This window comes from Odontesthes bonariensis, chromosome 24 (assembly GCF_027942865.1).
Source record: "Odontesthes bonariensis isolate fOdoBon6 chromosome 24, fOdoBon6.hap1, whole genome shotgun sequence".
NCBI classification, from domain to species: Eukaryota; Metazoa; Chordata; class Actinopteri; order Atheriniformes; family Atherinopsidae; genus Odontesthes; species Odontesthes bonariensis.
Window position 1 is genome coordinate 13,618,751 of NC_134529.1, and position 13,002 is coordinate 13,631,752.

At 39.6% G+C, this 13,002-nt stretch overlaps 1 protein-coding gene across 1 annotated transcript in view; it reads left to right on the top strand.

Annotated features, from left to right (window-relative positions):
• The window catches only part of usta (uronyl 2-sulfotransferase a), a 54,185-nt gene that overhangs the window by 25,811 nt on the left and 15,372 nt on the right, over window positions 1–13,002 (top strand). Inside the window, exon 2 of the mRNA XM_075458915.1 lies at window positions 6,663–6,706. Within this exon, the coding sequence (XP_075315030.1) occupies window positions 6,663–6,706 (44 nt within the window). The remainder of the gene's footprint in view (window positions 1–6,662; window positions 6,707–13,002) is intronic.

The following is a 13,002-nucleotide window of genomic DNA, read 5'->3' on the forward strand; positions in this document are numbered from 1 at the left end:
CAGTGTCTTTTATTTTTGACTTTCGTGGCAGCTGCACAGCCACCAGAGTATACGCTTCTTTGCTGCGTCGTCAGTTTAGTGGCACCGTCCTTGTTGCGCAATACACATGGTGGCAATCACTGGTCTCCACAAATGACACACTGACAGTCATATTGAAGTCTCCCAAACCCTACACATCTGCATGTCTGTGTGTGTGAATCCTCGTGCAGAATTTCACCAACCAAAATTTTAGGGGAGCATCAAGTCCCCAAATAAGTCTTCCTACCAGCATGGACGTCGGAACTATTTTCTGAGAAGGGGGGCTGTGTTTTTGTTGGGAGGGGGAAGCACGCACACTTATCAATGATTAAGGATTTGATTTGAAGTTATTTTATAATAGCATGCAGTTATAAGAGAACTAGGATGGATGAACACAGCATCTTTATTGTTAAGAAAATGAAACTTTGATAGCTAAATCAAGCCATTTAAGGAACATAACAGCATTAAGTCATTTTTTGCGACATTTCAGCTGGCTTTATTGAACCTGTGACATTAAGCTAACACCAACAGATCAAAACAAAAGTCGTGTTTTTTTTATTTGTTTAGCCTATGTCACACTGAGGTGTCAGATGCAGCCTGACTCCATACAGTAGCCTAGTTAGGCAGGCTGCATATCACATCAAAAGCATAGATATATGCATTAATTATATGAAAGAGATAAAAGTAAGTCAGACAAATTTAGTTTAAATTCAGATTCTTTATTTTTTTAATGCGTAATGCAGTGGGTAGGGAGGCTGATGGTGGGGCGGAGGGAGGGGGCCGCACCCCTAGTTCCGACGTCTATGCCTGCCAGCTTCTGCTCTTTGGTCACCTGCAATAACATAGCAGTGGCACTCCTTTTATATTTATATCACCAAGCTGTCCAACCATTGTTGATTCTTGAGTGACCGAGGGGTGATGTGGAGCTGGGCGTAGTGGGTGGAACCCCTGACCCTCAACTTAACTCCCTTCTGTAATTAGGACATGGGTTGTGCTATGGGTCTTAATAGAGGGCCACTCCCACACATCAGATCAAAGGGCTTGGTGACCACACACACACCCGCACAAAAGCATGTTGTATATAACTCATACACAACATGCACACTAACTTTGTTTAGTAAAAGGACCGTAACCAGAGGTGTGTCAGAGTTTAACTCAATGCATTTTACTCAGAGCGGACATACAGGAGGCTCGTGATTCTTGACAATAGTGCAAACTGTCACAGGATCTCTTCCTCTATTTTTATTTCAAAGCAGTGCTCTGTATTTTTAAAACAAAAGACAGTTTTGGCTCTAAGCGTTTGAATACCTTCTTTTTCATCACATTTCCATCTGCGGTATTAAGAAACTACAGCAGGATGTGGTAAATAGATGAGAGACTTTAGTCTTCACGAGTAAAGGAACCTGTAATCTGGTTTCACATGCTTGTAGAACATTCCATGACAGCAGCTCTGTAAGCTCCCGTCTTTGCTTTGAACCCTGGCCCACAGCATTGCAAAGGCTCCTTAACTTCTACCTCGCGCCTATCCTTTTGGCCTCCCTTTCAAACACCATTCCTGTGTGGTTTTCTGCTCCCACCTCGGCCTATTCTTAGACGCGCTCTTTCCTAAGTTCTACTTAGCCAGTTTTACAAAGCAAATGAAATGGTCTATGCTTTAAATACATGTTTATGAAATTCCCAAACTTGCTGGAACATTCCTCGAGCAGTCAAACACCAAAAGGAAAATTCCAGAGCCTGAAGGAATTATTCCGCACGGGATTTCATCAAAGAACAGGTGTAATATTATAGGACAAATGAAACCTAAATATCTCTTTTAACCATGTCTGGAAACATTGCCGATTAATATTAATAAAACACGTTTCTTACAGACCAAAGTAAATATCTCTACACGTCGTATCAAACCATGAAGCAATACCTCAGAAAAGCTTGAATCTCGCATTGCTTTTCCTTTCTTCGTGTTCATGAACATGAAAAGATAAAGTCACATAAGACCGAGGCTTTAACACTCTTTAGATCTAGTTTTACACATCACTTAAATGTTTTATTTTATATCGCTTTCACTTGCTGTTTGCTTACTTTTAGTCATTTGAAACTACTCAATCAGGTCTCGGCATCTAAACTACTCGGTTAGAGTTTCACACACAATAAACTCCTTCACAACATTTGAAAACGTTTTTAGAGCATGTGCATAAAATGTGGTGCACGCACTGAACATACATTACTTTGTAAACTGTACTGAGATTTTTTCAAAAATTGAGAAATTTTGCCCATTATGACATTTTTGTTGGCTCTCTCTGTTCTGCTTTTTGGGGTTTCTTTTGGTTCCCTGAATCTCTAGCCTTGTCTGTTGTTGTACTCAACGATTCCTGTTTCAATGGCTGGCAAAGCTATCAAGATAGTCTGGGATCAGTTGGTCGGAATAATAACCGCAATGTCATGACAGTGTCATCCTCTCGTAGTGGAGAAACAAAAATGCTACAGGTCTACTGAAAAGTCAACTGTCTGAATTAACTGTCAGGTGATTTATTTTAGCTAATAACGTGGATGTTAAATGTGCCTGTCCAATTTGCAGCTGCTGGCCAGTACCCCCCCCCCCTCCTTACTAGATTCCTATTACACAAAATTTCCTTGAAAGAATTTTACATTTTGTTTCCCCTATAACTCACATTGCATGATGTCCCCACAATACGTGTTTCTTTTCAAGAAAAGCAATGCAGAACAAAATCTTTTGAGAACTTCACTGAAGAGGAAGTAGCATACTCTAAAAAAGACTGGTATCCCTACCTGTTAAGAGATTGTAATAAGCAATACCACAGTTTGCATCATGTAGGCTATAAGCTTTTTAATCTTTAACATTAGCAGAATAACATGCTGCGTGCTTCATATTATTGCTAATTCAAAGTTAAAAGCATTAACAGATTTGTGTAATTCACATTGAAGTATTGATTAGATAATTGTAATTAGAAATTGTTTTGCTCGTCTTCAGCTCTTTTTAGCCAGAGGCGAGTCGACGGATCTTGTGACACACTAATCCAATTTACCATTTAGCAACATACCAATGCATACCAATGCTCAAGTTAGTTTTTCCTTCAATCACCGGCGGACACACACATGTACATCTGCGCCCGGGGTCAACAACACACAAAAAGGATAAATGTGAGAATATGCTGCACTTTCATGCAAGTTGGGAAGTCTTTCTCCGATTCTCTGATATTCGTCTTGACGTGTTTGAATAAATGGGCTGTTGTAGGCTGCAGAGGGACTCCATACCTGTCAATTCTGATATTACTTCTGAATCACTTAACGGGCGCCAAATAAGCATTAGAAACAAAAAAATTTAAATTTTTTTTTTTTTTTTCGAATAAGTGAAATTGTTCCATTAAACTCTAACTTTTCTGACATCTAGCATCGGAGGACAATGGGGTCAGTGAGTATAGTACAGTGTACAGTGGCTCTTTAAGATTATTTTCCTCCCTCTGTGGGTGGTGGGGGCGGAGGGCAGCTGTCAGGTTTTACAAGCTCTTGCCCTGGAAAAAATTAGTTCCAATCCTCTATCCAAAACGCTAATGAGAAGCACACACAGGAGGAAAGGAGGGGCTGGATGGAGGTCGTGGTGATGTCGGCGGGGTGGGGGGTGGGGGGGTTGTCCATGATGGATGACAGAGGAAGGAACAGAGACGTCTGTCTCTCTGCATCCTCACCCCACCATGACCTGAAATGCCTCGAAGAAGAGCTGAAAACACGTGCCTTCTTCAGCATTCCACAGGAAAACTCTGTAAAGCCCCAATAAAGAGGCAGATGAAAAGAAAACGAAACGTCTAAAAAAGCACCTGAGGGTGAGCATAGTGCAGCTGTGTCAGTTTTTTGAGATCCAGCATCAGATGAATTAATGAGCCGCAACTCACACAGGAAGCCACGTTCTATATAGTAACTGTGTGAGTGTGTGTGTGGGAGAGTGATAATGAAACAGGGCCAGACTCCGTGTTAGTCTAATTATTCAAAGCTTACACATCACCACTATCTAAAGTATAAACAGTACTTACAAAGTCATGGACTTAGAGTACAATTGCACAATGACATCTCTAAGTGTGTGCCAAGAGGGAAACTTGGCTAGAAATGAATCTTTGAGTTTTCATGCTTCATTTTGTTTTTCCTCTAATTTCAGAGACACAAGTGGAGACTGTTCTCTTACGTAATATGTAATCTTTTTTACAGTTTAACCCTCCCATATTTTATTCTTCTCTCACCTTTTGAAACCTTCATGTTGTACATGTGATGGGGACTTATGCTTCTCTGTTTGTCTGAATAGGAAGCCAAAGAAAAGGCCGCTGTGAGAAGCCTGGGCTTAGATTAGAAGAGTGGGCCAAAAGGCGTTCACAGACCATCAGTGTGGGGACAACCTTGAATGAGCTCCATTGTTCTCACATGAAACAGTTTAGCAGTCTTCCTCATACTGTATGAATAAGCTACAACTCTTTTCACAACATCTTCACACATGACGCGGAAGAGAAATATGCTTCATTTTACGTGAGTGACAGAAGGTGGGGGACAAGCAGCTGCTGGGTTCAACTGCGGTTTTCAAAATTAGGCCTGATGCAGTTTTTCAAACCTTATCTGGTGACGTGTCTTTTCTGGAGTGTGTGCAAGACTGAAAAGGAAAAATAGATTATCTCAGTGAAAGCTAAGATATGACTAAACTTGGTCATATCTGGCATACACTTAACCTCCTGTCATTGTGCAAACCAGTGGACTTGTGCATGTTTTCTCTGTGCTTGCGCGGCTGTCCTCCTGATTTTCCATCATTCTCCAGCAGTACAAAGATGTATATATTATAATAACTGGCCATACGTTTGAGAGGTAGCATATATAGTTGTCTGATGCATGATTTTTTTTCGTACTCTCTGTGAACCTGAAAAGGTTATAGATTGTATCGCTAATTGATGGTTGGATGGGTATTGGGTATTAGAAGAACATTAGCAAGATTAAAAAGAAATAGAAAATGAAACAAGAAAGGTTCAACGATTGTTTGTTTATTTTTGTCACCAATCGTGCAAAATCATAAATTGTATATGCATATTCCTTTAACATTTTAGTTGATTTAAAAAAAAAAAAGATCAAGTGATCAATAACACATTTGTTGGTAAAAGTAAATGAGGATATAAAGATAGACCTACACGGTGTATAATGGAAAATGTGCCTGCCTAAAGATATCAACAAAAGCTTATCAGAGTCAAGAGTCCAATTAGGGGAAAAGAAAGATTAGAGCTGGAGGTTAGCACTAATTTCATTTGAAACACACACACAGACGCATACACAAACATTTTGAGTTTGATGTTGACCATGCACGATAAGAAGAGATCTTCTTAATTATCGTCTTATTTAGTTCATTTTTACACAAAGCTGTGGCATTCAAAGTAATCTCAAAAAGTTCAAATATTCATCCACAGTAGAAATATTGTCCATCAACAGAGATGATTTAGCGGGGGCTCAGAAAGAAACAAAACATTATATTTATCAGTGTGTTATTTTTATTAAGATCTCTCCCCTGCTTCTTATATACACATGTTTATCAACGCTCTGCTTTTGTAAATATATTTTGTTAGTTTGACATTTCTGTTTACCAGTTAGTTATTCTGGATATAGTCTTACGTTACTGCAATCAAAGCAAACTTCCAGTTTCAAAATACAACTTGTGTAATTTAGGCTTTTATTGTAATTTAGGATTCCCTTTTACTGTCATTTTCCTTTAACTGGCAATATGCACAGAAATCTGTTGCATAATGCCAGTTATTGAAAAGTTATCCCTCTGTGAGGATACGTAGCACATTGGCTATGCTGATGATAAACAGAGATAGGAAAACGTCAGTCTGCAGTGTTTGCTTAGTACAAAGTGTCATGGGCCGTGAGAAGTGGGAATCCAAACTTGAAACTGTATTTCTCAGTGTTTTTTTTCCTGTCTTGATTTTGACCTCCAGTCCATTATTTTGACTTCCTTCACTCTACTACCCTACTACTTTGCAGTGCATCTTGGTTAAAGTCTGGCAGTGAAACTACTTGGTTAAGCTTAAGAAAGCATCTTTTTTAGGTGTTAAAATACACAATTTCATCCGTTTCACTGTGAAAAGCTTCGCTGACATTTTCCACATTCCCATGGCGCTGGCCCTGAAACTGTCATGTTACCAGCTTAGGAAACCCTGCACATCCAGAAGTGGTATTTTGGGGATGCCCTCTGGGTTTTGAATTAAGTGTCAGTATGTGATGAGTTGCGAGTGAGAGCGGGTCGGACAATCAGTTCAGTGTGGCTCTTTGAAGTTGTCTGAGTTTCAGGTGCACACTTCAGACTCAGCTCTTAGATTAACTGGGAAATTAGGCACTTTTTTTGCCACTTTTCCAGCTGACTGACACAAAAGTCTACCTTTACATCAAGTGGTTTACATGCACTGATATGAGTGTTGGTATTTGGTGAGGGGCAAGGTCTTCCTCAGTCTTATTTATATTTTTCATAGCATCTTTCAGGACTCTCAGCAGAGCAAATACAGAGCAAGTACCTGAATTAAGCTGCTTAAATTGTTTGACTTCCGTTGTTTCCCTTTATGATGTCTGAGTTTTAATTTTTCACAAACTCGTTTTGCTTGTTTTTGCAGGTGAATCCACGTATCTGCATGACCACGGACCCCCTGCTCCACGAGTAAGTCCCTCTTTCTGTCTTTCCATACCCTTTTTGTCCCTTCATTTTTGTCTCAGATGTGCTACCCAGCTATCCAAGTCAGTTAAGTCCAGCCAGGATAAGAGTTAGGTCTGTGTGAAAGAGCTGCATGCAAACTCACTCTAAATACCAGCAAGACCTGGCTTCAGTGCTACAGTAATGCTTTGAACACACTCTCACACACATACAGCACTGACACAGGAGCCTTGTATCCATCCAGCTGCATGTCTGCAGGACTATCTCTCCTATGTGCTCCCTCTTTCTCTGCCTGCCAACTGCTTTCTTCCTCCGTCTGCTGCTTGTTTATTATCAACTTCTTTAATCAGTCACCCCATTTTCGCCTCATTACTTTTCGATTGGAGCTATTTCTTTCATTCCCTTTCTCATGTTTGATTGATGGAGTAATGTGTGGTCTTATTACAATAAAGTGTTTAATTTAAGTTCGCTTTTGTAGCTTGTTTGCGGCTGTCGAGAGCAGCTGTTTTTTGGATGTTTTATCAGGTCTCATATGGGCTTTGTTTAAAACTTATCCTGACCACTTGGACAAGCCAGGCAGCCACAGTGCTTATTTCATACATCAACATTCAGCAACGTGTTATTCATACGAAACGAACTGTTTCTGGAACACAGTGGTTTCTTTTATTTTTTGCCATGTCACCATTATCTGAAATAAAAAAGGAATTTCACTTTCACCTTTCATATCCACTTACATTTAATGAACAGAAATTGTGCCTTACAAAACAAACCGTTTTCACATCTTCCTATTAAAGATAGAGTTCAGTCTGATAGTTAACTTTTTCTTGAGGCATCTGATTCTGTGTATTTACATAATCGAGCAAACACAGGCGCTCATCTGTCACACCGACGAAGAAACGTCCGATTTTAATGGAACAGAGAGTCTTCAAAAACAAAGTGGACAGATAAAGCCTAAGTTGTTTCTTTAACTTTTGAATACCCCCACGCTCTGTGTTATAGAGCCATCTGCCATCCGGTTCTTGTTATTTAGACTTTTTACATTTTTTTATTTTATCCAGTCAGAATTGGCTGCCTGCAGCACTGTATCAAGCCTGCAACGTTTGATTTATGTTTGGGTTATACATATTAGACAAAATCTACTCCCACTTGCATTTTACTTTGTAAATACATTATTTATCCTTTATTTCGATCTAAAGTTTATCTAAAGTTTTATTATCCTTAAGAGATGGCCAACCTTGTGAAATTCTATTAGAACAGAGATTTGAACCCTGGACCATGATATCCTGCACATATTGCTGCACCATAAGTTTTTGTTTAGCCAAATATCTTTTCTTACAAGTTACGGCAATGATAACATGCGTGTAAAACTTGGGTACTTTTATTTCATCAAGATTTTAGTGCTAACATTTTGAAGAAATGAACAAATCACACATCCATCTTGCATTTATTTTGAAATTTTTCTATGAAAAGATAATCCGATTTGGCAAGATATGAAAACTTGTCGATAAGAGCGAATGAACAGATTTCCATCCTTCCATTTTCAGTATCTGCTTAATTCTAATCAGGGTTCCAGACTGGAGACGATCCTAAATGCCATCTGGGGACAGGCAGGATACATCCTGGACAGGTCGGCTGTCCATCACAAGGCCAACACAGGGACAAATGAGACAACAACCATGCACGCACAGGCTATGAACTGATTTAGCATATTTTTGAGAATATAAAGTAATGAGCCACAGAATTCACCTTAGGTCACAGTGAAAAAAACACTTGCAAACAATAACCAGGTCTGCTGAAAAAATGTCATGTCTTATGTAGATTTTTTGGAAGTTTATTTTACAGATCAGCTGAGTCATGAAAGATAAGAACTAAATTTTGTTCAAATCCATGTTTTCAGTTACAAGAGACGCTTATTTCTGGTGCCACACTAGAACATAGGTGCAATGTGACAACCCTGAAAAGTATAATTTGAATATAAGGTCAATTACTCAATGGGTGGAAATGGGGCTGCATAATCAAAATGAACTGACTTGGAATATCCTATGACGACTTCACAAATATCTGAATAATCCTGAGTCACTTTTGAGGTGTTGAAAGAGATTTTTAGAACTATGGAGCAGTAACTCAAAAGATTTTATGTTCGTAAACTGCAAAATGAGTAAACTTGGTCACTACTGAGCCATCTATGGGTGCAGTAGCCCAAGTTTGAGGTCTTAGTGGTGGTAGGTATTTGAGACCATTTTCTGAACTTTCTTGTTTCAAGACAAGTACTAAGACATAGAAACGAATAAAAATAAAAAAGTCAGGACAAATATAAAAGGGCTCGTTCAACTTATCAACCAGATGAGGGTTGTTAATAATTAGTACAGCAATTTACATTACATGCACCATCAGCATGATTTCGTTGTTGTTTTGTTCAATTGTTTGCTGAAGATACAACATTTTCTACAGCCCTTTCACTCCCTACAGCTGCACCCTGCACCCTCTTTTTTTACAAATATAAAGTGTCAAAGCAGATCTATTCCCTCTCACTCTGGCTCAGTGAAATGAAATGAGAGCACAGCGACCATGTGCTGAAATTATAAAAACTTTACAGGCAGATGGACAGAATAGGCTGACAGTTGTTGTAAATTAGTTGCAAACTTTCACTGATTCCATATCAGCTGTCATCTCGTCTCCCACACAGACTCTGCTAATGCCATGTCAGTGGCAAGCGGCATCTGCCACATCTCTCATTATCTTTTTGTTGACATGCCCCTGCAGTTGGAATTGATCTGCAATTCCAGTGGCGGTCTGACATCCTAGATCATGTGTGCTCAGAAAGCTGCGGTTCTGGTAAATGTAGGGAGTGATCAGAATTTGAGTTGAAAGTGCAGTGAAAATGAGAACGTATGGAAAAACCCAAGTTCTCCCAGAATACAGCTTTGAAACTTTATGCGCATGGAAACACGACTGGAATGTCCCCTCTTCATTTTTATGCATGTGTTAAATGTGTCTATATGACTTTAAGGTACACATTTTCCAACTTCATCCACCACAATTGTGACTGATATATTTTTTTGTCTGAATCCTCAATTTTCTTTTTATTCTTTTGAAATAAATTCATGTTAATTCACGGAAACATTTTGATAGAAACACTGTCACAATGTTTCATTCTCCGCTTATTCAAAACAGGAAATGCTTAGAATCTCCTCTCTTCTCCCCTCGACATGCCCTGCAGAGTTTAAAGTGGGAAGCACTGAACCCAGATCAGGACTAACTGAAATCTGCAAAAACTTATTTCCCAAGAAGGTTAGTGGGGAAGGCAGCTGTTGTGGGTTTCCTGGAAAGTCGAGTGAGAAAGTCCTCTCCTCACAGTCCGCTCAGAATAAGCATCCAAATGCTCCAATTTAAAATGCCCCCCTACATACTACTTATTTATATTTTTTACTCCATATATCTACAATTGAGTCTCTTTACTTTCAAACGTTATGGACATTTCTCACAGCAGGTATCAGAAATCTAAGCTCTACAGAAAAAGAAAAATAATAGCACAAACTGAAAGATCGCCCTTTTTGTGCTTTCAATGCCAGTGGGAGATTTGGTCTTTTGATAGCATGTCTGGTGTTCTTCCAGTGTTATTCATCAGCAGGTCGTTGGAAGTTTGACACAGTCATTTGTCATGATATCAGCAGGGACTGATGTCCTGCAAAACACTGCATCTATTTCGCCCGCCTCGTTATTGTCACAAGCTGAGATGTCTGCGGTTATTTGGCAGACACTGAGGAATGTAAGACCGCTGTCCAAGAGAACCATTTCCAATCTGCTTGAAATCTTTTTCCAAAACTTAAGCAACTGTTGCTATTGATAAGACTTTGATCCATTGGAACATGTTTTTTTTTTTTGTCCTTTTTTTTTTGGATGACCCACAATGGCGCTTTGAGTTCATGCAAGGGACACAAGCTGGAGCATGCCTGTCAACAAAAAAACTATTGTTAACTTGTGGGAGCTTCTTGAGCCCCCTAAGAACTAAGGTTTGATTTTTTTTAAATGTGGTGTTTGAAAACAGCTTCCTAAACCTTAAATCTGTCAACATTCACTAAAACCTTCATCTCTCAGTATTTGGAGCCGATAGAAAGCCTTAAAGCCTCACATTAAACCTTAAACCTTCCCCTCTTATTGTTTCTTTTGCCCAAATGGTCATGAGAACTTATGAAATTATATCATATGAAGTACACTCACATCACATCAGACTTGAAAGAAAGTAGCATGCCAATGTAACTCCCAGTCTTAAAGGGATTTATATGCATATGTTGTTATTATGTTATTTTTATTATCATAAGTAATTGTTTTCCATTTACGTCCATTCCTAAGTATGAGTAAATGTAACTACACATTTCTTGTGCCAAAAAGCAACCATCTCTCATGAAATACAAGAAAATACCAGAAGGGGGACTGATACAGCGATGACCTGTGATTTCGCTTAACATTTAGCTAAGTTTATTTATTTTCTTTTCCTTCCTCGGCTTAGTCAATATCCATCCTCTTGTGACTTTTCTTTGTTTTCCCTGGGCTCTGGCACAAATTCAGAGAGACCTGCGCTGTTGTTGCTGAATCTGTGCTCGGGTGGGCCTGCTGCTTTTGGCGTACGCAGGAGAAATTTAGACAATGTTTGAGGCCATGCTGACCTCTGTGGTGTGGAAACTGCACCAGATCTGAAGAGCACTGATATTAACTAGAGATGAACAATCATTTTTTGTCCCTGTGGCGTGAGAAATAGGCAGGTGAGTGGTCATTTTGATCTGCCCAGTAAGACTACAGCATTGCAGGCCAGTTACTTAGCTTGTTGTTGGAACGTACGAACTGGTTGCTTCACAGGGACTGCTGGCACGAATGTATTTCTGTCAGAACCACTCTCGTCAAAATGAGACGAGAAACAGAGATGAATTTCAGAAGCTTATTCTGAATGCATACAATTTATGTTTGGCGGTATGGCTCTGTTCGGAGGAAGTTCCCGACTTTCCCATGAGCTCCATGGAAGCCAAGACAGGGAACAGCAGCATCCTCAGGTGGAGTGCCTTCCATTTGCTGTAAAGGCAACAAACCCCCTAGAACAGAGCAAGCAACAATGAACAACAGTATGACATTGTTTGCAATGAGAAGTCGGTGGAGCAGGGGAGGTGGTGGGTGCAAGCAGAGAGCAAAAAAAAGCAGTGACAGCAAACCTAGTTTAAATGAAGTGCCCCAAATGCCAGCATCCAATTGCGAGCATCAGCTGATTACCCAATTGAGCACAGCTGGTTGCGGAGCCATAAGGGTTGGGTCGGCGTCAGCCAATAGGCAAGGGCGCGTTGACTACGTGGTCTGCCAGAACTAACGCGATGCTCCATCTCTGTGACATCTGATTTACAGGAAAGCCTCATTAAAATGATGAGAGTAAAGGGTTTTTTTTACGATTGCATAACAAATCTGTCTGTTTTCATTTGTTATAATTCACTTTTAAAAGATATTTTCCAGATTTCTCCTCAGCGACTTGTCCGTCTCGCTATTATTCTGTCCTTTTCATCTTCTATCTGGTAAATTTGCTTGTATAGCCTTCATTCTTAAGGGCCCACTTGTGTAAACCTCACAGGCCCTTAGAGATAATTGCTGAATTAGTGCATTCTTGCCACCCTTGTGCTAAAATGTTGAATGTGCATGTAAGCATCAACTTCCTCCCTCAGAAATAGGAAGGTTTTTTTTTTTAATCTTTTTTATTTTTAGTGTCTGAATCATGTCTGAGCTGCTTGCTTAATTGGTGAGTCATGAGGTGTGTACGAGGACCTGCTGTTGCCTGTGTGTGTGCGCGCATCTGGTAAAATGCTAAAAAGTTGTGTCAGTAATGCTTCGCAGCACATTCTTACTTAGTTCAGTGGAGGAATGAGTGTATGAAGAGAAAATAGATGAAAGCATGTGCACCTATGCTCAGTCTTGGTGTGTTTTGTAGCTGAAAGGCAATGTGTCTGAGGTCAATGGAGCCCAGCTCTGGGGAGAGTAGATGTGAAAACCAGAGGCCAAAGATCAGAGAAGAGAAAGAAAGAGAATCCAGACAGGGTTTGATACATTTCTTCAGTTTTTGACCTTTTTTTCTCGTCTTTGTATCACATTTCACACTTTCATCCAAACCTTTTTTTTTTCCTACTCTGCTTCTGTATGTAGGGACAAAAACACATGCTAATGAATATAACACACATTGTTATTGAATGCATATTTAAACTGTGACAGTAACAGCTTGAATATATCAATGTATCATCAGTTTAACACATTCATCACTCTCTTTGTCT